The 26,193-nt window shown below is 43.4% G+C and overlaps 1 protein-coding gene across 8 annotated transcripts in view; it reads right to left on the reverse strand.

Annotated features, from left to right (window-relative positions):
- The window catches only part of ENOX1 (ecto-NOX disulfide-thiol exchanger 1), a 614,655-nt gene that overhangs the window by 127,110 nt on the left and 461,352 nt on the right, over positions 1-26,193 (reverse strand). For all 8 annotated transcript variants that reach the window (XM_057532923.1, XM_057532921.1, XM_057532924.1 and 5 more), the window contains 2 exons: positions 18,691-18,903; positions 965-1,071 (listed from right to left, as the gene is read on the reverse strand). In XM_057532923.1, the coding sequence (XP_057388906.1) occupies positions 965-1,071; positions 18,691-18,903 (320 nt within the window). The remainder of the gene's footprint in view (positions 1-964; positions 1,072-18,690; positions 18,904-26,193) is intronic.

Consider the following 26,193-nt stretch of genomic DNA (forward strand, 5'->3'; position numbering starts at 1 on the left):
GCACTTAAAATGCTACCCAAATGATTGATACTGCAGTACTTTGTGGTTCCTCAAACTCTACATAAAACACTTATTTTACAAGTGTGAGCCCAAATCATTAAATTAATAAACCTTACCTTCTATGAGTTTGGGATTTGGAAAGAGGGGCTTATCATTTAGAGATAATGTTAATATTAACATGCTAGAGACAGAGAGGCATCCAAATGAAAAACATTCTCTCATTAAAAAAAAAAAAGAAGCAGCAAACAAAGACAGTATACTTACTTTTAAATTACAGGTTCAAAGCGTACACTACACTGAGGAGTTAAAAATAACAGCTGGACCACCAATGACTAATGACACAATCGGGTCCTTCTAGGTGGCAGCGAAGGTTAAGTTCTGAACTCTTGCCTTGGGGTAGATACTCACACTTCACACATGCATTGATGCAGAGGGGTGGACAGGGCTAGCCTGGACATTCACTTCCCTGAGGAAATTTGCTCTGGGGAGAGGTCTGATAGGACCTGCTGGCTAGCACAGGGGACGAAGACATTGCTTAGGATGAGAAGATGTGGATGAAAGGCATACTTGCCATTTCTAGCCAAAGAGCAAACCGTCACCATCATGTTGTAGAACACTGAAAAAAACTCAGTCATTTAAAAACTAGTTTTCTATTTTACGTTACACTTGTTTTTCTTTTTTTGCACAGTGATTAGGCCAAGTGTCTTAGCTTATTTCTGAGCTCTTTGCTATGAATGGGAGAGATGCTTTTCTCCCCTTTGCAGGGGAGGAAAGCACTCTGTCCTCTAAGCATTAAGTCAGCTGCTTTTCTGGATAAGGAACAAATCTGAGCTGCATTTGGAGCCGACAGTGAGGGCAGGATGACTGCCCAGTGGAACAAAAACCATCGCGGCCACAGCCACACTATTCCCTGCCAATCCAGCTGTGTGACGGTGGTTAAAAAAGTAATAATAAAATCACCAACCTCAGAATGCTTTCGCCAAATGTCTATGTTCTTGCGCTGAGCTTTCGAGAAATGGTCCCAAGCTTTTTGTCTGGTAGAAGCGTTGAAAACGGCCACAATCTGCTCAACTTTGGTGAACAAGGAAGTCAAACAAGACAAGTAATTTATGTTGTGATCACTATAGGGAAGCAAAGCAAAGACACTAGGAGTCTATGGATGATGTCGCAGCAGAAATAACATCATCAATATCCATCCAATTTGTGCCTTTTTGTACTTACATTTTAGCAAGGTTGGGGAGGTCTCCCTTCATGTCTGTCTCCATAACTTTAGGTTAAAACAAATTCTAAATATGACTGGGAAAAGTTCATGGACATCTGCTTCCAAGCATTTGTTAGCTCTTGTCTAAAAATATGACTTGGTACATCTATACACCTAGATCTATAGATATACAGGCACTGGTGTTGACACACAAATATAGATATACAGATCAAGTAATGCCTGGATTTGGGCCTTAGAAGTGAAGCCTGGGGGCAGTGGCTGAATGAGGAAGAGCCAAACACATCTCTTTTTCGCTTTTGGTCTCCACCTCAAGGACCCCAGTGCAGCCCGCTGAAGACATTACCGTGTCCAAGTTCCAAGTTGGGGCAATGAGTAGTTGTGTCATATCTCCCTTCAGTCTCAAGGCCATTGTTACTCCTTGGTCCCCTTTTCTCCCCCTGTTGCACCCATTATAGCCAGCCCTCCAGCCCTCTGGCAGAAAATGGGAGCCACTGCCTTCACCTCAAGACAGACCAAGGCTCACCCAACCAGCAGCACCGCATGTAGATCTTATTTCAACACCATATGGCGTCCTTCATAGTTCATCATGGCCACATACCATTCTCTGTTACTCCATTTTCACTTTCATAAGGCTCTCCTCCCTCTGGCTCGCGACCCCCTGGAAGTTCTAACACTTTGACTTAATTTAGCACTTCTGTGGCTTCCAGGGGAGGTGCTAGGTCCATGATCAATGTTGAAGGGTGGTGAACAAACGAAGATGTAGGGAAAGGGATGGGCTCTTAGTAGTGGATGTGAGAGGCGGGGTCAACCAACTGCAGATTCAATCTTGCGTAAGCAGTTATTGATCTAGTAAGCACGGGATTAAGGAAATTACAGCACTGAATGAACCATATGATTAAACCTGAACTCCTAAATATTTAGTTAGGAAGGCACAGTCAAAATGAGCTTCTTAGCGATGCTAATGCTCTACTTAACATAAATCTTTCTAAAGTGATTCCCAAGGCTCTGTTCTAAAAAAGGGCATCAAAGCTCTTCCAAATCTTCCAGGTGTCCAAGGAATGTCAGAGTAATAGAATAATCCCCACAGAGGAGCAACAACTGGTGCCCCAATTTCAAAAATTAGTCCATAAAATAAACAAGTGTGTGATGGAGGAAAGGAAGAAAGCAGATTCCCTTCACTTACTACACGGTAAATATCTTCTAATGCTAATAAGCAACTACTTCTCAATCTATGGGTGATTTTCACAGCGGCTTTTACATGGACCGTTTTCTAACTCAAGAAGATCACAACCCCAAATCTCCTTATTTATCAAACTTGATCATCATGTCTCCTGATGAACTTGTTGCACTCGCCTGTAACAGGAGGATTTAAGCTAAGCTCGCGCTGCCCTTGAGCGCGTGCAGGTCCCCTCTCCTGCCTCACCTGGAGGAAGTAACACTGCCAGACTAGTCACAATGAGTTGCTCCCGGTGCTGACTTTCCCCTGACCACCCACCCCCAGGACTCTGCTCGGATGCACTGCCCGTGGCTGGCTGAGGAGAACTGGTTCAGCCCCACTGCCTGGGCTTCCTATGGCTTTGCCTGCAGGGAGGCTGGCATCATCTGGGGCCTCCAGATGCCTGCTGCACAGGCAGCACAGAGCATTCGGCCCAAAATGCCCACGGTGGAATCCACTGCCTGATGAGACTATCTGGCGGGGGTGGTGATCATGGGATTGTTAAAGAGTAATGGGTCTCATTGCTTTTAATAGTAGACCTCTTTGATCAGCATCACTTAGAAGAGTAAGACCTGTGGTGTCCTGACACCAGGCCTGAGGAGAGAGGACAGGAAGGGTCGAGGCTGAGTTATCTGGGTGATAGAAGTCAAAATTCTGCCATCAATCAGAGAAGGCTGTTAATAAAGGGGATACACTAAAGAGAAAATTACGTGGTCATACATGCTTGTGTGGAGTGGGAGGAAGGTAAGAGAGACCAGTAACGCACTTGGAGGAGTACAGAAGGGAAGGTACTTAGAAGAAAGATTCTGCACAGGCTCAAGGGTAAAAATGGATCCCCTAATATCTACTCAAGGCATGTACTCTTGTAGATATTCCCTGTTTGAGGATAAATGCCTCAGTTATTTAGAACATGTTATCACCATATCCCAGGGTTTAAGTTCCATTCATTCATTCATTCATTCATTCATTGAGAAAACATCTGAGATCCTCCTAGTCACCAGGCATTTGACTGACTGCTAGAAATACATGATTAAGACAGAGTCCATGCCCTTGATGAGACCATGGTCTCTTGGGAGCAAGAAAGACAAGCAGATAATTATCCTATGCAAGAGAGGTACGGATGACAGCTATGCGGACACAATAGCTAACTCAGTAGATGGAGTCAGGAGACACTCCCAAAGAAAACAACATTTGCTAAGTCTTAAATGATGAATCAATGCTTGCCCAGTAGAGAAGGCAGGGGCAGCCGGTTCAGAGGTGGGCATGGAATTGTGAAAGGACTTTGTGTGAAAGTAGCTGGTGGGGACAGGGCTAAAGCTGGGTGGGAATAAGTCAGGAAGGACCGTGTATGCCAAGTCAGACTGTGACTTTATACTGTAGGCTAGAGGAGGCATATCCGAGTAAGATTTGTTTGGGAGAGATGATGAAGGCTTGAATTAAGACAGAGCACTGGAATGGAGGGAGGAGCAAGGAGTCGACAGGACATGGTGGTTGACTTGCTGTGAGGCTGGAGAGAAGAGAGACCAGGATGACTCAACCTTGAGAAGTACATCAGAGACCAAGAGCACAGGTGGAGGTCTGAGAAAGAAGATAAGGAGTTTACTTCTGGACAGGCTGAATTTGAGATGCCTGAAGGTCATCCAGAGAGAGCCAGAATACATACAGGAGGTTCAGAAAGAAGTCAGAATTCAGAGGTTTATCTTGAATTTTCTCGGCCATTCTCAATTTCATGTAATTGTATTCTTTTCAATAGCATAATTAATTAAAAGCAAAACTAAATATGATTACTTTTACACTTCTTTTCTTATTAAGTTTTATACTTTCCCCCACATATTAACAAGTTAAAAAAACCCTCAACCTCCAAAAACAAAAACCGTGTAACTCAGCTTAGGTTTAAAAAATACTCGCACAGTATTTCTATGGCCCAGTTGACTTCTCTCATTTCTGTTCAGACTGCCCCTGAATCAGCCATTCGTCTTGCAAATGAAAGATCTTGGGCACACAAAAGGACTCAGCAGAGTGCTAGGATCTGCAGGAATTCATCATCATTAGTGAAAAACTACCTCAAAGAGTATGCCCAAGTAATGAATGTGATTCAAAGACGGCGTGTTTGTAAAACCATAAATCAGGACGACCACTAGGATTGGTGCCCCAGGGAAAGACCATCCTCTCTTCACTGTCTGCAGCAGGAAACACCAAAGAGCAAGTCCCTGAATCCAACTACCACTCACTACTTCTCCAGTGTAACTCATAGTGCTTATTCTATACACAGTAAAACTACGGGTAGTTACTAAGTGGAATCTTTAACACTCTACTTCACCACTCAGACCACTCACTACTTCTCCAGTATAATGCATACTGCTTATTCTATACACAGTAAAACTACAGGTAGTTACTAAGTGGAATCTTTAACACTCTACTTCACCGCTCAGAGAAGACAGAAACAATAGCTAACTCAGTAGATGGAGTCAGGGAACTAAGATGGCACTGGCCTTTGTTCAAAAAGGTAGCGTGCAGATGTTGAGCTGAGAGCAGAGCAGATTCACATCAACCACCACCGGGGCCTTCACCACCAAGGGGTCTGCAGAGTGGTGGCGGCAGGGCCCCATAGGTGCCTATAGCAATTAGAATACTTCAGCATTTTGGAAGTATTAACAACAGAAAGGGCGCTCCGTAAAAGAATTAATATTTACCCTTCACACCTTGCAAACTGCCCTCCCACAATTCTATGTATTAACTTTGCCTAAATTAGGTTATTTGAGAGAAATGAAAAAATTCAAAGTGACTGATTTTTCTAAAGTATGCTTGAATGTCCGTCTTAGGTGTCAAAGTAGAGTCCCTAGTACATTTCCAGCAGGTATAAGTGAACATTAGCGGAGGATAAATAGAGCTTTGAGCAAATTGCTAATCACTCTTGGCAGAGACAAACCTCTTGTTAAAAGATCAACTGAGGTATATTAAAATTTTTGAAGTTTATTTCAGCAAAAATGGATTCCAGTCGAGTGGCACCAAACTGGAAGTGTTTAGGAGGGCACCATTGACAGGAGTTGGGGAGAGACTTACAGGGAAAAGGCAGAAGCAAAGCAAGGAGATTATTGTTTGGTTGTCTCTCAAAGCCTAGTTGGTTATTTGTGATTGGCTGTCCTTAGGTTTCCATTTCTTAACGTTGAGGCATTTACAGGCTTAGGTTTTGGTTTGCATACTTAGGCCACCGCGACATTAGAGCCTCCTCTAATGGCCTCTGTGTTTAATTAATTGAACACCCTACTAGTGATTATTCATTCTCTTATACACATAACGTGCACACACGTGTATAAATTCTTCAGCATTTCAACAAAAAATCCTAAGACTAGGTAATTTAACAACCTTTTTTTTTTGTACTTTCCCCTCACCTCAAAATGTCTGGACATCTGCTGACTTCAGAACAGACTTCTTACATGAGAGAGAACTTTATCAATTATCTTGAGAAGCACTTGTCTTCAGTCTTCTCAGAAACGACAAGCTCAGAACAGGACATTCTGGGTAAACACCCAGAAACAGAACACACTCAAACAAGCTCCCTGGGAAGGAGCCGGGCACCAAGCACAAAACCTCAGACTTCTGGGGGGCACGAGGCTCCTGATTCTTGAGCTCTGGGCAGAAAAGCTTTGGAAGCAATGAAAGAGAAAGGTTAGGTTCCTCCAAAGAACAAACCCAGACCTTTTCCTCCATGTGCTCCTGAGTGCGTGTCTTGAGTCCCCACACCTCCTGCATCTTTTGTTCCAGCTAAGCAGCTGTGAAAGAGCTTTCAATCCATTTAGTCTCCCAAATATCAGGAGAAACCGATTAAGTCCTTACAGGCAGTAGGCCTGCCTAAATAGAGCACCTCAAACAAATCTTCCAAGCTGAATTTTTGTTTTTAATGTTATCTAGGCTCCTGATAGAGCCTTAGCTCTGTGGGGTTCAGAGGAAATCTTATTTTCCTTTAAGGGATAACATTTTCCCAAATCCTCTGTGAAGGGCTCCTAAGAGATTTTCAAAGGCGTGTAACAAATGAAAGAGCCGAGTTCCCCCACTAGCGTTTTAGTGTTGTTTTTAAATACCAACAGCTAGGGTGGGATTGATGAGCCTTGGCCCTGGATTGCAGAATTATAACAGAGAATGGAGTAAATGATTTGGGCCCTCTGGATGCCCAGAGGAGTGAGACAAAGCCAGAGGAAGGAGCAGTTAGTGCTGAACACGACAGGGGAAGCTGCTAGAGTGATTCCCAGAGAGATTCCTGTGCCCTCACTTGTGTTCTGGGTCCTCACTCAGGAGCCAGTCAGTCTGGCGGGAAGCCCAGGAAACAGCATTAACTCCATCAAGCCCATACATTAAGGAGGCATGGACCGGAATTTCAAGTCAAGGGGGAAAAAGGGCATTCTGGGGTTTTTGTCTTGAGATGAGTAAAAAGAGCCATGCTGTGTGACCCTGTGAATCCATTCCAGCCCTGGTAAACCTGAGGCCAAAACGCCACCAGCAGGCACCACGGTTCTGAACTTCCTGGTGAGATGAGGCCAGAAATCTGGTTCTTTTGGGGAATGGGGTGCAGAAAAGAAGAAAAACATGCTGATCAAAGTATACAAAAAGAAACAGGGTGCTTTTGGCAAATTTTAAGCAAGCAGGAAATGGTGACATTGTTCTAATAAATGGTAAGATATTAGGCAGACAGTGACTTTTGAAGCTCTGTATAGTATAAATCCCAATACACTTCAGGGAACTGTAGATACCCTTATTAATGCATCTGTTCAAATATTCTGGAAAGTAATGGAACAAAAATCCATGAAGCTATTATAATTTTAATGGTGCCTTACAATATATAGCATCTATTAGGCTTTTTAAAATCCAATCAATCACCCTGTCTGGATTATCCCTATTGACTAAATGAAAGTAATATACGTATATAAGAAAAAAATGAATAAAATGAAAAGTAAAAGTCTATCTTCCCATCCTGACTACCGCTCATCCAGTGTCTCTCTTTAAAGGTAACCACTGTTAACAGAGTATCCATCCAAAGAAAAAGTTATACATACAGTACACTATGTGTAACCTTGTTTTACTTACATAAAGTGCTACTATTGATATATACACTGTGCTGTATCTTGCTCTTTTTTACTTAATGTATCTTGGAAATCTAGTCCTACATGTATTATCAGTAAGGCTGCAGTGAACATCGTCAGACATATTTTCTGACACATTCTTACCTAAATATCTTTATAAGAAATTCTTAGCAGTGGAAAAAATATATAAAAGAGTGCATGAATTTTTAATTTTTGAGAGCTATCGCCAAGTCGCACTCCCATTTTATGCCCACAAGTGTTTTTCAGATTGTTTTCCTATCCCTTGTCAACAGCTGGTAATCAAATGTTAAATTTTGCCATTCCTGATCAATGAGAAAAGGCCTGAATTACACGATGACCAATTCTCTGAACCCGAGCTATCCACATCTGCAGTTTCCATTGTGACTCACGGAAAGAAGTCCACCGACTCATCAGAACTGCCCTTTTTATCAGTATCTGGCTTGTTGTGAAGACTGATCACCCAGCAGGAAGGGAAGAGACCTGGTTTCTGGGTATCCCTTCTCCTCTGTGACCCTCAAAATGGTGACCCTGCTTTCCTCTGGGTCACCATCAACTCCATGAGTCGTGCTAGGAAAATCAGGTAACAGTACTTACTGGGCCAGGCACTATGCTTGATGATTTAAAACAGTGGTTTTCAAAGTGTGGATCCTGGACCAGCATCATGGGCGTCATTTGGGAACTTATTAAAATGCAAATAGCCCCTAGACCTACTGCGCAGAAACTCTGGGGGGTGGGGTCCAGCAGATTCTTTTTCTAAAAACATCTTTCCCAGTTTTATTGAGATAGATATAACTGACATACGGCACTGTGTAAGCTGAAGGTGCGCAGCATAATGATTTGCAGTATGTACGTACCATGAAGTGATTACCACAAGGTTAGTTAATATCTGTCATCTCACATGGTTACAAGTTTTTTTTCTCGAGATGAAAATTTTTAAGGTTTACTGTCTTAACAACTTTCAAATACACAATACAGTATTGTTAACTATTGCTGTCGGGCTGTGCATTTCATCTCCGGGAATTACTTATTTTATAACTAGAAGTTTGTGTCTCTTGCCCTCCTTCACCCCCTCCCTGCACCCCCCAACCTCTGCCTCTGGCAACCACCCATCCAGCAGAGTCTGTTCTTCCAAGGTCCCCGGGTCATTCCAACGCATAATGAAGTTTGAGAACCTCTGACTTAAAACATTACCTCATTTAAATTCCCCAACAATGATCTGAGGCAGGTGCTCTTATCATGCCCATTTCACTGAGAAAGAAACTGAGATTCACAGAGAGGGTATCATTACCAGTCATGTACTTAGCAAGTGGTGAAGCTGGGAATGGAAAATAGCACCTGTACAACTTCAAATCGTGCTCTTATACCCATCTGAATATGCATTTGTACTATGGGCCAAAGTCTCATGGACACTGGGGAGCATACCATGCCAGACCTTGCACTAGGCACTAGGGACAAAAAGATCCAGAGATGCTGTTGGTCCTTGCAGCCCCGGAGAATCCCAGTATGAGAGCTGCCAAGAGGGAGGCTGCAGAGAGCGCCAAGGCGGGCAGGAAAGGCTTTAACAACGGCTGGTCCAAAACGTTAAGGTGAGCAGAATTTTCTACTCAAAGAAGACAATTATTTGCGGCTGTGATGGGACAGGAAGCTGCACTGAGCCCTCTCCAAAAGGGTACTGAGGAACGTGAAAGACAGCAAGGAAGAATCCCAGGGTCTGGCAAGAGGGCCCCTGCTCACCTGTCTACCAGACTGCAACCGACTCCGTTCGGGGTGCGCACTCAGCACACGCTTTCATCTAAGATCCGTGCTGTCCTACTTTTGCTTATCACTGTTGTTGAATAAAAGCCTCAGCAGGGGAAGCTTGAGGTGGGGCTGAGGGAGAGCTTTTAGGGCTCGAGGAGTCGCACAGGGTTTCGGGGGGCACGTGGGCGGGGAGGGAGGGTCATTCAGCCTGCATTTCTGAAGCCGTAGCTCCACCTCTAAGCAGCTCTGTGGCCTGCGAAACCTCCACCTGTTTGAATCCCAAGGTCAAGGGGGGTCAGTCCTGAATATCCTTCCTACCTCTGCCATCCCATGGCACAGGGGTCTGCAAACTCTCTGTGAAGGAACAGACAGGATATATTTTTGGCTTTGCGGATCACACAGCTACCTGCTGAAGCAGGGGTCTGCACACCTAAGCAGTCTGTCTCCTTAAGTAGATGTTCTCTCATGTTGTCTGTGGCTACTCTGTCACGAGTCTCCCTGGACATCGTTCTTTTGTTTGCGCACAAATACTAATCGGTACTTCTTCTTCAGTTGCACAGAGAGTCAAGAAGACATCATATCTGCCTTCAAGAAACTTTCCTGACACCTCACTTTTCCTCGGATCTAGCTTGAAAGTGTCCTGGCTTTGAAAGGTTTTCATGAAAGATTTTTTTTTTTGTTTTTTTTACATGTGATTCCTTCCAAAGTAGCTCAGAGACTGTTTCCTCACACGAGCCCCCGCCCCCTCCCCGTGATACTGGGCAGTGGGTTTTTCCCCAAGTCCCTACAGCTGGGCTGGGATCAAGGTAGTAGTTTTCTTCCTTAGCCCCCAGGAGTTACGTATTTCCTGAACTTTTGTGTTTCACTCAACATATATATGGTAATTCTTGAAATCTAGCCTTCTACAATGCTTTATTGTTCCAGAGTATAAGACTTAATTTCTCTCTCATATTTTGTTATCGTTAAATTTTAAAAGAAATGCAAATATCAATAGTGTATTACTTGGCTCAGTCACATATATATATGTATATATATAGAGAGAGAGCCAGAGAGAGAGCCCAGATATATATATATATGCAGGCTGAAAGCCGATACCAAAAAAGGCTCAACTCAGTTCTGGCAGGCTTCCAGCATCTTCTGCTATCAGCTTTGCTGTCCTGCGAAATAGAAAATTCTATGCTCATCCTTGATTTGGAAGTTTTTATAAAAGGTATTTTCTCTGGACATTTTGTCCCTGAGAACAAAAAGGTATTTTTTTTTTTAATGAAAATTATGTTTGCAGCACTTAAAACACTGGCGAACACAGCCATCTGTATAATTTTGAGGAGAAACAGAAGACCTGCCGAGTCACTAAGGCAGTCATGGGGAATTTTTTTCCCATGGATGCACGATAGCGATGACGACCACAGACATGGGAAAACATTTTAACACGTCATAAAATTCTTTTTCGACAGCAGGGACACGGGAGCCAAATTTCCCCTAGTGGAAATTAAAAAACAAAGAGTTTAGCTGACATGTTTCTAAGAAGGAAATGATTTCAGAAAGAGCTTTTCAGGCAGGAGAAATGTGGACGAGGATGCCAATCTGCCTGAAACGGGGGTCGAAGTTCACAGGGAGATCAGACGCCCCTCACATTTCACTCCAGCACTCAGTGCTCTACCTGGCACTTAATAGGGACCCAATAAATACTGTGGATGAGTTTCATCATTCATTCAAACGCCTGAGGCTTTTACGATTTCAGTCAAGAAAACAGATGAGGACGTGGCAGAGGAGATGCAAGATGCAGCCTCTCTGACACGAGTTTTGGTGCATCTGCAGCACCAGCAGGAGGCCACACACACTCTCAGGGGGCAGAAGTGGCTTAAAACTTACAGTACTGCCCGGAGATGCAACCTCCACAGCCAGGCAGAGTCGGGATGGGCAGGGAGAGTGTCATCTGATCCTCTGTTCTATGATCAGCTCCGGAGTTACTGACATCCCGGAAGGTACTTGTTGTGTGTAGACATTCAGAGATGTTCAAGGGTCGAAGTTCTTGATACGATAAGGACAGCTGAATTTTCAGAGTGGGAAGAGAGCCTAGGAGACTGTCTGGTCAAACCTTTTCACCGCAGAGATGAGAAAACAAAGACTTAAGGAGCTTCAAGGCCTTTCCTAAAGTCACCTGGCTAATTTATGGTCAAGCTGGGATCAAAACCAGGATCTCTTGGTGCCTGGTCAAAAGTCTCTCCACTGTTGGCTTTTTTCGAGATCTAAGATGAGGTTGATGCCATTTCCTATCATAAATGCACAAAACAAATCTGCATGATAGTTCTAACCTTCCCAATCTCCAGGTTAAAATAACATCAATGACAGCGCTCTAATACTACTTCTGCAAAATTCTCAACTGAAGTATATTCTATGTATTTCACTTTTAAGGAGAATGGTATATTTGATCAAAGCCAGTTAAGATCACGGTTTACCCCCAAAACCAACATTTAGAATGTGTTTCGCAGTTACTAGGTTCCAGCCCAATTTCCAATACTACTTTCATTTCCACCTGTGACATATGATCAACAACCAATATTTGTATACTGAGGTGCTTACAAGAATGTTGCCTGAAAGTGGTGCAGTGAGGCAGTGAGGCGGGAAAAGAGAACAGCAAACGGTCTCTGTCTCCGCTTAGCCTAAAATCTTGCTGGAGGAAAAAACCAAAACCCCAGACCTGATGCTTAAAAGAATAATCAAATGCCCAAGTAGACAGTACCGACAAGCGCTACAGAGGGGAGGAGAAAGGGAGGTGATAATGCGTAGAACAGACAGAAAAGATTCATGGAGGAGGTGTGATAGGAGCTTCGGTTCTGGCCTGGGGAGGAGGGGAAATGCTTCCGACAAGGGATGGGGAGGAAGTACGAGTGCGGAGGCGGGGAAAGAGGGTCGTGCTAGAGGCAAAGACTTTGTTTTCCGACCAGGTGGCGGCTCTTATATTCAGTGTGACGCCAGCACACTTCTTCACACCCACCTGTAAACTATAAACTTACACTTATCCTCCTCTGATCATTTTCATTTTTCATAAACACACACGCACACAGAGAAAGCAAACTGTCCAAGGAGCCAAGAGTCCTGGGTTCTAATCTGCCCATAAATTGCTAAATGACAGGGGCCTATCAGGGCTGCTCTTGGGACCTCAGTTTCCTCCTCTATAAAATGAAGGGGCTTGGGCCAACGAGGGTCTGAGGTCCCCTCCAGCTCTGACACTCAACAATTTCTAGTTTTCCATCCTGCTCATACTTACGGCACCTAATCTTAAATTAATATGACTAAGTCCTTCTCCATCACCTTCTGCTTCCCGTTTGCCTTTTCCCCACTTTGCTCCCTTCCCTCTCTCCTCTCTTACCAGGAAGTGTGCTGGGAAATTACCAGAGCAGGACGATCATGGAGTGTTTAAATTTTCATCAGATGCGTGTGTGTTGTAACAAGGCATGGACAACTGATCGACCTGGCATGCACATTAATAATTGAGTGTTGTGGAACATGCTTCCTCAGCGTTATAAATAGCTCTTCTCTGAGCTTTGAAATGACAAGCTTTGCTCATAACTGAAAACCTGAATGTGGGCAGGCCTATGGGGAATTCCTCTGAAATATAAATGTTTAAAAAGCAAGGAAGATCAAAACCCGAAAGTCTCTCAGTTGGGAAACTTGGGGGAGTTTCTGCCCAATGGATAGGTTGAGAGGTGACATGAAGATGAGATAAGGATGATATGAGAATAAAATGACATAAGAATGAGATGATTCACCCGTACTGAATTTTTTTTCCCTTTCTTTATATATAGTGAATGAGATATATCCAGCTGGCCCAGAAAGGAAGGGAAAGCCCTAGGTGCCCCACCAGTTTAAAGGATGCTCTCATCTAACATCTTTGAAAACTGCACATCCGTTGTCATGGGTGAAAAACGATCCAAAGTAGAAGTGAATGGATGCCATACTCCCCAAACTCTTGGTTGGGTTTAGTTGCTGCCCTTTGACACTTTATGACAAGGCTCAGATGGAAACAATGCCTATTTGGTTATATCTACATAGCCCATCCTGGGGTGAAGGCCAGAGATAGGAAGAAGGTTAGAACTTAAACAAATGTTGGCAGAACTGAACACCAACAAAGCTAGAAGGTAACTGCTGGCCTTTGATGTAGACCTTGAAATAAATCTCAACCTTTAAATTATTCATGGCTCTTGGGTTTTTTTTCCCTTTGAACAAATGCTGTTTGTTCAAATATGACAGCAAGGATAAGCAAGGCAAGAAGATATGCGCATTTAATCCATTTTAATGGACTAACATGCGATGGAATTTCCCTTCTCCTGGTCAACCAGTTGGCTATTTCCAACAAAATCTATATAGGGACACACACTTTTACTGCGCTTGGAGCTTTGTAATGTACCTGAATTTTCCTGGAAGTTGTTCAGTGGGCCTTCTCTTCAGGACACCAGGCCAGCCCCACTTGCTGTAATAAACTAGTTCAACAATAGACCTGCTTCCAAACTGCTTATGAACGACTTCCTGAAACTTGACTTTCTAATGGAGAGGCTGCCATGGAATGCTAGGAGCATAACATTGACATTGTGGGGATCTTTTACGTGGGAGGGAGCAACTGTCAAATAACCAGGAGATTTCCAGCCACTGTGGAGAAAGAAAGCTGAGATGTCATTCCCGAATCCCAGTGCTTTACAATCCTTATCTAATTCTAAAAGAGAACGCCGAATGTGATTCCTGTGGTGTTTGCCAGAAATATTAAAGCCGATAAATAGGGGTATGACTGGTTCTACTTTTGGAAAATATGGCAAGTATGTCGATCGCTGTGGACTTCCGCAGCTATTATTTTAGAGGCAGCTACGTGTATGGACACCAAACTCACCCTGAAGCCATCTGGGGAAGCAGAAAATGCGGTGGAGATAACCAAACGTAACTCCACCAGACATGAAATGAGATATATTTCAAAATTCAAAGGATGAGGAAATGTACACACACCTACCAGGCTAGTCAGGTTATTGCTAATATTTTTATGGTGAATTTCATGTTAGAATTTGGTTCCCCTTTGCATCTGGGGAATTGTCGTCTTTGTAAAAGCACATAAAAACGAATGGAAAATTCTGAGATTGCTCAGTGAGCTATGCAACGTTCCCGTTCTACCTCACAGCCTTAACTCCAGCTGAGGCTCACATTGAAAGTATCTGCCATCTTCAAGTCATCCTGAAGGGTCCTGGCTATTGAGGATTCACACGAAGGCCCCTCAGGCCCTCTTTGGCTGCGGCGTGTATCCCTTGGACAGCTCTGGGGGCTGTCAAGTTCAGCTGGGGTTTTCACAATCCCTGTTGATATCTGCTGGCTGCTGAAATACTTCCCAGAATCAAATTACAGGGTTAAGGGGGGAATCTCTCAAACAGTAATAGGGAGATGGGGAAGGTACAGGTTGTCAGACAGTGACAACTGGGGAGATGTCAACATGAACTTTTGTGTTTATTCTTCTACCCCAACTCTCCTAACATCCTCTAGCCTGCTACCAAGTGTCTGGTAAAATATAGCAGTTTCCAACAAAAGCATAGCTGGTGAGCTCTTTCTTCAACTTGTTTGATTACACATGCAAGGTGAAACTCTGTTATCCACAGACAGTGCTAACACCGATGCCAAACTGTTCTACAAGGTTTCTGGAAACTTCTGAGCTTACTGTTTCAGGCTTACTTCCTGCCTTCCTTCCAATGTACTCAATTCATTCACTCACTCATCCACCAAATATTTGTTGCATATTTCCATGTTCCAGGCACTTGATATATATCAATGACTAGGAGAGAGGTATCCTTTCCTTTGTGACGTTTATTATAATAAACCAAAACCAGAGAATTCATTAAGTCATACCCATTTGGATAAGTGCCCTGAGGAACCTGAAGAGATGCAGGAATGGTGAGCCTGCTTGGAGAGGATGGATCAGGAAGGCCTCTCTGAAAGGGTGGCCTTACAGCCAAGACCTAAAGGATGAGAGGGATGGAAGCATGCAGAGTACAGGGAAGAGCCCATCAGACAGAGGGAACAGATGTGCAAAGGCTCGGAGGTGGGAGGTAGCTTTGACGGGCTCAGCAGGAAAAAGGCCAGTGGAGATGATGCCTCATGAGGTGAAGGAGAGCTGACGTTGAAGAGGCAAGCACGGAGAGCTTGAGGCTCGGGAGGATGAATGTTATTGTAAGTGCAATGGGAATCTACTCAAGGGATTTAAGTGGGGAAGACGTGCTCTGAATTATGTCAGACAACGTGTGAAAAATAGATTGAGCTGGAGGAAAGGCGGAAAGGGAGGAATTACACATGGCAGAAACTGCAAAATGTCTCTCTGTAGCCATTCTCCCCTCCTTCCTAACTCGGAGAACTCCAGTTTTATTCTGGAGAACAATGGGCCCAGTCAAAAAAGTATATTTCCCATTTTCCTTGTAGCTCGGCATGGCCACATGTAGTAATTCTGCACAACAAGACATAAATAGAAGCCTACTGGGGATCTTTGGGCAAGTTTGCTTTCTTGCTCTAAAGGTGCAACCCCTTCCTCTTCCTTTCTTCCTCTCCTTTTTCTTATGTGATTCCAGCTTGTAAAAACAAGATGTGATGGCAGGAGCAACAGCAGCCCTCTTAGACAACTATCTAAGAAGGTTAATATTGATAGTATCACAGAAACCTCAGGCCTGACAGCCTTAAACCACTGAACCAGGGCCAACAAATCTGGATTTCACTGTGTATAAAAAGAAAAGGCTCCATTTGTTAAGATAAAGTTTGGTTGGGTTTTCTATTACTTACAGGTGGACACCATATTTAACTGACATACCAGGCTCTTATCATCGTTCAGGCAGCCTGCACTTGAATGATGGCAGTGAAAATGAATAAAAGTGGGTCAATTTTGAATGTTGAAACAATGGGATTTCCTGCTGTCCTATATGTGGGCTTTGGTGGTGGGGGATGGTGGGTGTGAAAATTACTTACAGGATTTTGGTCTGCGAATTTATTAAAATGGGAAGGGAGAAACCAAAGAAGGACAGGTTTGAAGGTTAAAAGCAAGAATTTAATTTTTGATATTTTATAGGTGAGGTACCTAAGTGTTATCTATGATAGTAATCTCCGTTCTTGTGGTTTCCATGAGGTGGGATCTTCCTCCAAAATTCCTGGCCCTGCTCTAGCCCTTCATTCTCTTCTTTTTCAGGGAGCAAGTGAACAAGCCTGCCTGTACAGGCTGAACAACGCAGGTTTGAACTGCGCAGGTCCACTTATGTATACTACAATACTGCATCATCCATGCTTGGTTGAATGTGCGGATATGGAACTGAGGACAGGGAGGGCCGACTGTAAAGTTATTCTCAGATTTTTCATCCTGCAGAGGGTCCAAGCCCCTAACCCCTGCGCGTTGTTCGAGGGTCACCTGTACTCGTTCCCGTCTGCTTCTCCACGTGTGATGTGGTACATATGGATACAGACTCCACAGGAAGAAGCCTGTGGTCCTCGGAGCTGCCTGTGGCTGGATGCTCAACCCCCAGGTCCAGCATCAGGAAGCCCATCATCGCTGCAGATCTCAACCCCATTATCCAATTCTGCTTTTATCAGGAGTGAAACACTGATGCTTGTATCCCCACGTGCTGGACTTCTTTGTCTATCTCTCAGTGGTTTTACACTTAGGTTGGCTTCTACCTGTATAATATCAGACACATCCCATTCTTTCAGCCACATGATGGGGGGCTTGTTTTTAACAAGTGCTTCTTTCAACAGGTATTGCAAGAAAAAAACACTAAAATCCCTCCCCTATTCTAATGTGTGGCTGCCTTCCTATCTTCCTTGTGAGAGTCAAGGATTGAGTCTTCCCTGCCCAGTCGGACTGTAAACCGCACAGGAATGAGGATTTATTTAAACCTGACGCTAGTGAGCAAAAGGCAATCAGTGATCATTCTACTGTTCAGGCAGTGGGCTTCTTGCCATAACTTTGTAGGAACTGTATTATTAGAATGGTGTGGACTTTCCCTCTCTCCCTTTTCTCTGCTATCAATCCACCCTACCCCACCTACTAATCAATTCTCTGCTTCCCTCCTTTAAAAGGTGGTCTGGGTGTTAGTGGACTTTAGCCTAGCCCTAGTAACCCCAACTTCAGAACTGCTGGGCATACACAGTCGGGTAAAAGGTCATTGCTTGCCACCAGGGAATCTAGGTAAGGTGGTCTGACAATGGTCTCTATCAGATTCAGCAGTTCCGTTTTTCCTTTTTTTTTTCTACAAAGACAGGGTGTCCCAGGTTGGTCTCATACTGGATATTTGGTCACTTATCAGAGTTTATGTTTGGGAGCTTCCTTATGTGCCATTTTACGCTGTGGCAAAAATGGTCTTTTGACAACAAAGTCATATAAAACACATTTACAGTTAAGATTCTGGTTTTTCATCCCCTCCTCTCTTTCCATCCTAATGGATACCTTATGGCTGGGGTTTACACTGATGAAAGAGGTGATGGGCGTTTCGGCACATTATGCCATTGAAAGTAATACTTATTCTCAGAATGAATATGTAAATTGCATATATTGCCATCTCATGTAGGGTCCTGCACCTGGTGTGGAATGGAGCGCGGCACCGTTACGAGTGTCATTTAATAGCTTTTACCAAGCAAGAGCACATCAGCAGCTGTGAGGCATGATGCCACTGTGACATTAACTACAGACACAGAGTGCCCATAAAAAAATATATGTCCTTTGTTTTGAATAGAGCCCTGGGTAATTTCCCTAACTATTGTTCTATGAGAAAGCCCCGTTTACACCCTTTCATCAATTTAGGATCTGGACGTGAAAAATCACCGGCATCCAGTGGTTCAGGCAATTTGCTTTCCAAATGAATAAAGGACAAAAAATAATACTGCAGAAAAATCTCTACTCCTGAGTTGCCTGTGTTGACAGCCAAGGCTCACCTCAAATAAAGGATCCTGAGGAGGAGTCTTTCTGACCTTCTTTCTAAACAGAGCCCAAGGACAATGCGTGACAGTGTATTCAGGGGCTGCTTCTACTCTCGGCACGGGGAGGATGTGTGGGTCTGGGTGTAGAGCCCGCAGGTGAGGGTGGCCAGCCTGCAGGGGCGGTGTGAACTGTAGTGGGTCCAGCAGGCACCGAAGCATCTGTCTGCCCCATCCTGGGGGCCAGGCCGGGTGTTCTGCGGAAAAGCTACAGAAATGCTGCTCACCTTGAGAAGTAAGCTCTCAGGGCGGGGTCCGTGTTCCTCCAAGTTGCCACAGGACATGAAATCGGTTATGAGGTTTTGCCATTCGATATGGAGTAAGATGGGAAATTATGGGACTACTTACCCCCAAATGAAAAAAAAAAAAAATGAGTACATAAGAAAAGGCAACATCATGACAAAAGAGATGGCCCCCAAAATCTTACTTACATTGAGTGAGGATCCCGGTTAAGGCATTTTTGAAATTCTCCTTGGCTTCCTCCATCTCCTGCTCATGGGTGGCTTTCTCGTTCATCAGCCTGCGGACGTGGCTGTTGGCCGACTGCACCATGGAATAGAACTGGTTTGCAGACCGCCGGTTTACTTCCCCTCGCTCAATCCAGGACAGCAGCACTGTGATGGCCTCTGAAAACTTGCTATCGTCTGGAAATGCAAAACCACCAAGTCCAAATCAGGCCCAGGAAAGATTTTCGTTTTCACTTTGGTTCCTCTCTAAAGGCAAAGCACAGTCCATCCTAATGGCTACGTTTTCAGAACTTGACCTTTCCTGCGACTAATGGCTCCATCATCTCTTAGCTTGTCTTCCCTCATCTAACTCCACGGCACTGCACAACCACCCAAGAAACAAAGGGTGGTTCACCCCCTCACTACCAACTCAATGAGCTCAGTTTTAGAAGATCTGTTCTGGGCATCCTTTGAAATACGGTACAACCTCACTCTTCCACCAAACCCAGATTTCTCTTTCTTAAGACTGGCTCGAAAAACTGTTATCCACCTATTTGGCCTCCAGTTGATTTCTTTATTCTTTCACCAGAAATAGCATACAGTGATACTAGTTTTCTGACTTAGAATCTGCTGAGTTATTGTCAAGATGTGGATGACAGATTAAATTACTTTTAAAAGTGGTTGTGATGTGAGATATTGTTCCCAAGGTGGTAGTAGGAATAGGTCAATTCTTATTCTACTGCAGTTCAAAACTAATTTCACTTTAGGTTTAATAGAACATATTTGATTAGGCTGAAAACTAGAATATTTCCTTGTTTTCAACAAAAGAGGACCTGTTCCGGGGTGGTCAGTGTTTGCCTTGGAAGGAGACTGGAAACCCATTTGAACTTGGTTTGAGGGGTGTGTTGATGGGCGGAGGGGTTCTACCTGTAAATAAGTGATAAAGTTTATTTCAAAGAAATCAATATACTTGCCCGTTTGCAAATAGTTACTGGAACAGATCTGTGTTTTACGACTGACTTGGAGGGTGAAGAAGAAGCAAGTTTGAAGGAGATTAAGTTAATTGGAAGCGGAAGCTGTATGTCGGTTATTACAACATTAATTGATCCTATTGCTGAAGGCTCACTGCGTATTTTCCAGACAAACTTGAGGAGATGAGCCTTTCATCCGTATTTTTTACCCCCAAAAAAATGCGATTTAAGAGAAATATCCTAGAAACTAACACAACATTGTAAATTAACTATACTTCAATAAAAAATTTTTTTAAAAACCCAATAGTTTCCAAGTAAACTGAGTAGAATCTGAGTTCTAAAAATAAGAAGCAAAATTAGACTAAAAGATTCAGATGCTTCTCACGTATCTGACAAATACTAAGTGACTACCATGTTCCCTCTACTAGAGGAACACCGGAGACATCCTTATACACTGTATGTGTATATTCCATTGTTTATACATTATTATATATTGTGTGCATCCGTATACACACACACATACATACACACTCTAGATGAACAGAGAGAGGGTGATTCATATTTAGTAAAGGAATTTTAGTTTATTTTACTCACCAGAGGTTTTACAGTCAACCGTCGCCATTAGTATTTTACACCCCATACAAAGTCTGCATTTGCGGAGCGCTTTGTGAATTTTGCAGAGCGCTGTGGAAATACCATTAGTACCTTTTCTCCCAGAGGCCCCCCTTTCAGACCAGGGCACTTCACTGCTGTGACTGCTTCTTGCCCAGGAGGTACTTGCGCTGAGTGAAGGCGGGATCGCTTGACCCAGTGCCCGTGGATTCTCCAGGATGGAAATCCTGCTGTTGACGGACCACCACCCCGGGCCCTCTCCCGCCTGGGTGGTGCCGGTCTGGGCTTGGGGATCAAAGCTTTACTCCTGGGCAAACCTGCCCCCTCTGCCCCCTCGCTTTGATCCGAGGAGATAAGTGGCCTGGGGAAGGCCCACAGGGCAGCCTGCACGTGAAAGACTCAAGTTTCCTTGCCGATTTCAACCGACCCGTGAGCGAGCGCGCACTTGTTCGGCGTCACAGCTGGTTTGCACAGTTTTGTTAACTCTGGAATTTCAGTCTGAGTTCAACCCTCAGTGAACTCCAGCTGCACGGGGGTTCTTATTTCATGGACCAGAGCGGCTTGTATACGATAGAATCCATCACACAAGTTAACACTGCGTTCAACCCGTGGAGAGGCCCATAATTCAGCATTATGCTTGTGGGAGCCCCGCTGCGACCCTTACAGTCAGAATAAATTCTGCCTCTCTCCCTCTCTCTGCCTCTCTGCAGATATGCGTTAGGAGAATGGGCCTCCGAAAAGACAGCAGAAATCAACCTAATGCTTATAAGAAATCTTTTTTTTCCCCCTCTTAAAAAAATAACAACAACAGAAAAGAGAACTCTGACTTCATGGACCATTTTTCCCCTTTGCTGTGACTTTCATCTCTACGTAACACAAAGAAAAATCCTGGATGTTTTCGTTATGGGGCTTCCAAGGAGAGAGAGAGAGAGCAACGGGGTCCCATCTTTCTTTCACCCTCGTACGGGCGCAGTTTTTTCTTCTCTCGCTTGTGGTTACGCAGTTCATAAATAGCCTAATTTACTGTCAGGAAGAACACACTTAAATTTTAAAAATGCATGTTTCCTTGAATGACCTAAAAGCCAAATGTTATTGTTCTTCACTCCTAGACCTAAAGCACAAGTTCACCAGCAGATTAGAGTTAATTGATAGTTTTCAGAAAGAGAGACAGCAATTTTAGGATTAAGCAACTGAAAACACTCAGCTGAAAAAGTAAGTAGGCAAGAGACTTTCTAACATTGTAACAAGTAATAGTAGGCAGAATTCCATTTTCTCAGTATATATGAATAAAATAAAAATATACATTATATACTGTATATATCTTATATATACACATATATATGGCTTAGTACATAGTTTTGAAAACTCCCAATTTCATCCTCGTTTCTGAACTTTCTGAGGCGGGCTGGTGGATGACTGATGTACTGACGTTCAAATTAACTGTGAAAACATTAGCTAACGTACGACTGGTTAACTCTAGTCGATATCTGTTGCCATATAAGACGTGACTTTATATTAAATGAAGACTAAGTCAGCAGCTCCCCCTGAATGGCTACAGGAGGGTGTTGGGAGCGGTCATTTTCAATACCCAAATGAAAATTCAATTCTGGATTCAGGGGAAAGATCACAGAGAAAACAGAAAACAGTATAAACTAATTTAAACAGGATTTAGATTGCAGCACCCTTAAAGCTATTCATGCGGAAAGAAATTAACACGGCTCATAAAATTCACATCAAAGACGCACTTATAAAAATTCCAAATACTTTCTGTGAACATGCATGGGTTTAACTCTGAACATGGGTGCCCTTCAGAAACTAGAATGTGCAGACATGCCTTCTCCACACAAAGAACTGGGAAAATTGGCACATTATGGAGTGACTATGGACCATTTGCTCATTAAAAATTGCCCAATGTTTTCTAATCAGCGTCTTCACAATGTCACACCTGGGCTACTGCAACTGTTTGCTCCTTGGCCTCCCTTGATCTGCAGCTTCCCCTTCAATCCATTCGCCATTCCGTGGTCACACTCCTCTTTGTTAAGGACCGTGGCCTTGTCTCCCTACTTTTGCATGTACTATGCACTCATCCTAGGGGCCCTGGAACTCCTGGTCTACCCGGCTAACTGTTATGCTTCCCTCAAGAGTCAGCCTAAGTGCCTTTCATAAAGGAAGCTTTTCTGCAACCCTGACATGAATTCGGTGTCCCTTTGCTACGTTTCCACAATTCCCTACATATCCTGCTATGAAAACATTAGTCACTCTATACAGTGATCGTTGGTTCATGTATCCACGGGCCCTCCAGTTCTGAGGGGTCAACGTGAGAAGAAAACTTCCAAAGCATATTTCAGTCTTCTGCTCACTCTGACTTTTTCCCTTCGTAGTTTCTTTCATTATACTCTATTTCTAATAGATTTGCAGTGCATTAGTGCTGGAAAGTTACGGCAAATCCAGTGGTCAAAAGTTGGGAAATACCAGTTGATAATAAACATTTTAATTTCAGGTTGAAGAGTATTTTCACATTGTCTACCAGAGATAAATGTTCTCATGGCACTTAAACTGGCTGGTCCTTTTATCCTTCAGGCCTCCGAGGTTATTACCATAAGCAATGAAAGTTAAGAGAGATGTCAGATAATTACACAGAAGCAGAGCTTTCCACAGTAAGCTAATCAGCTTATCCAATGACTTAAAAATCTTTTTGAAAGTTGTTTTTTTTGTTTTTTTTTTAAATTCTGGAAGGTAATAACCCTTGCATTTAGCTTTGTATTTAGCTTTTTAAATTCTGGGAAGGTGATAACCTTTGTATTCAGCTTTGTGAGGACTAAATAATATTATAATGATTATCACACTTCAGTATTGCTATCTGAATCCATACCCATCTTATTTCATTTCTCGTCACATCAGAATTTGTCAACCTCCCTCCCTATCCCTCTTTTCCATGTTTACTGAGCACGGGGCACATAGTAGGCATTTTAAAAATTGCATATGGGACACATCTTTGCTAGTCAAAGACCACAAGCATGAGCCTCATTTGGGGGCTTATCAAAAACGCAGCCTCACCCTACTCAGGCCTCCTGACTCAGAATCTGCGTCCTAGTCCAAGCGTTTCATATGCACATTGAAACTGGAGAAGCACTAGAAGAAATCACTCAATAAAAGCCAGGGAAACTGGTGAGGAGCTCACCTAAGTTAAAAGATAATGAAAACCTGAAATGGAAAGTAGCATCTGAGAGAGTGGCGAATACGGAAAGGCTCTGATGTGATTCTCATGAGCTTTGTGAATCCCTGTCCCTAAACCCTCCACCCCCATTTAAAGAAGAGCTGCTTATCTGTCATACAGAGTGAAGTAAGTCAGAAAGAGAAAAACAAATACAGTATGCTAACACATATATATGGAATCTAAGGGAAAAAAAAAAAAAAAAAAAAAAAGGCCATGAAGAACCTAGTGGCAAGACAGGAATAAAGACACAGACCTACTGGAGAATGGACTTGGGGATGTGGGGAGGGGGTGGGGTGGGATGTGACGGGGTAGGAGAGTGTCATGGACATGTATACACTGCCAAATGTGGAATGGATGGCTGGTGGGAGGCGGCCGCATGGCACGGGGAGATCAGCTCGGTGCTTTGTGACCACCTGGAGGGGTGGGATGGGGAGGGTGGGAGGGAGGGAGATGCAAGAGGGAAGAGAAATGGGAACATATTGTATATGTATAACTGATTCACTTTGTTATAAAGCAGATGCTAACACACTATTGTAAGGCAATTATACTTCAATAAAGATGTTTGAGAAAAAAAAAAAAAAAAAGAATGGGCAGCTAAGAGCTATCCAACCCACCTTGGGACTATGCCCAGCTCCTGTTCAAAAGCAGCATTCATGGAAGGCTGAGCTTCTCCAGAACGTTGCTGCTTAGCCTGTGGGGTGTATGTGTGTATGTGTGTGTGTATATGTGTGTGTGTGTGTGTGTACACTCATATGGGCACACACAGGTATACACACCCATGCTACACATCAGGTACTGTGTAGAATGTGTGCTCTATTTGGCTGGCAATCTTCCCTTTCAAAGATGCTTTTTGGGACTTCCATGGAGGTGCAGTGGTTAAGAATCCACCTGCCAATGCAGGGGACCCCGGTTCGAGCCCTGGTCCAGGAACATCTCGCATGCCGCAGAGCAGCTAAGGCCATGCACCACAACTACTGAGCCTGCACTCTAGAGCCCACGAGCCACAACTACTGAGCCCGCGCACCACAACTACTGAAGCCTGTGTGCCTAGAGCCTATGCTCCACAACAAGAGAAGGCACTGCAATGAGAAGCCCGCACACCGCAAGGAAGAGTAGCTCCCTCTCGCCGCAACTAGAGAAAGCCCGTGCGCAGCAACAAAGACCCAACGGAGACAAAGATAAATAAATTTAAAAACTTACCAAAAAAAAAAAAAACGCTTTTTGAACACGTGCTTCCTCACACAGCCCTGTGTTTGGTCTCTCTCCGAAGAGGATGAAGAGTTTCTAGATCCCACATATTCACACAGACATTCACTTTTGATGCCAAGCCTGTGTGACCTCCCTTTCTCAAGCCAGTGCCAACCCTGGAATATAGCTGATTAAAAAAACACCTTTATTTAAAACAGGCATAAAGTCTGATGACACAATTAGGCTGCCCTCACAGGAGGGAATTTAAATGCATGGGGCTGGCCTTCCTTCCTTCCTTCCTTCCTCTCTACAGTTCTCTCTGTTTCTGTCTGTCTCTCTCTCTCCGTCACTGGAGCCAGTGGCCCACAGCGGGGAAATCAGTACTTTAAAAAGAAAACAGGTTGGGGAGGGGGATAAATTAGGAGTTTGGAATTAACATATACACACTACTGTATACAAAATAGATAAACAACAAGGACCTACTGTATAGCACAGGGAACTCTATTCAATATCTGGTAATAACCTATAATGGAAAAGAATCTGAAAAAGAATAGATTTGTATATATGTATAACTGAATCACTTTGCTGTACACCTGAAACTAACACAACATTGTAAACCAACTATACTTCAATAAAATAAAAGAAAAAAATCTCAAAAACAAAAAAAAAAAAAAAAAAAAAGAAGAGCTGCTTAAACGTCAGTCATCTTCATCCCAGAAAAAAATGTGAAAAAAGAAGTCAAAGTCTTGGAAATGGGCACAGAGACTGCAGATCCTTTTGACGGAATGCTGGGCTAGAGGATCCTCTCCAACCCCCTCTGGGATTATCTGATTTTACAGGGATGTGAATCTCTAATTGTTATTGACTAGGCTATTTTACAACTCTTTAGGGACAGAACGTAAATTGTGAAAACGCATAACAATGCAAATAATTCTTCTCTGTAACAATGTAAATGAATTTTTGTCCAGAAGAAAATATAAGTCTTTACGAAGCAAACTCTCTTTTGAACCAGTTTTAACATCTTACTCATTCTCTCATTAATTAGTGAGTTCAGTAAAATCACTGATACAGGCTCATTTTGTATTTCTTCCCCCTCTTTGGGTGCATAGGGAGATCTGACCCTGAATTTCAGAACAATAAGTGTGACAAGAGCCAGGCCATGAGCCCTGAGTATGAAAACTGAAGTGGGCTGGAGTAGCCTGATTTCTGGTGGGTCTAGAAAGGAATGACAGGAAGGGAGATTCCATGGTTGAACAAAATGTCTCGAGAATGGGGAAAAAAGGAAGACACATCCTACAACACTTTTCTTTCCAGAGAAATGGGGATAGACACACACACACACACATACATATATACACACACACACACACACACACACACAGAGAATGAATGGTATGTCTATACAGCTGTCCCTGATTTCTAGCTTCTGTGATAGGTGGAAATAACTTCTAGCGTACAGTCACATACTGATTCAGGCAGAATGGACATTCCAGGATGGAA

This window comes from Balaenoptera acutorostrata, chromosome 18 (assembly GCF_949987535.1).
Source record: "Balaenoptera acutorostrata chromosome 18, mBalAcu1.1, whole genome shotgun sequence".
Taxonomy (NCBI): domain Eukaryota; kingdom Metazoa; phylum Chordata; class Mammalia; order Artiodactyla; family Balaenopteridae; genus Balaenoptera; species Balaenoptera acutorostrata.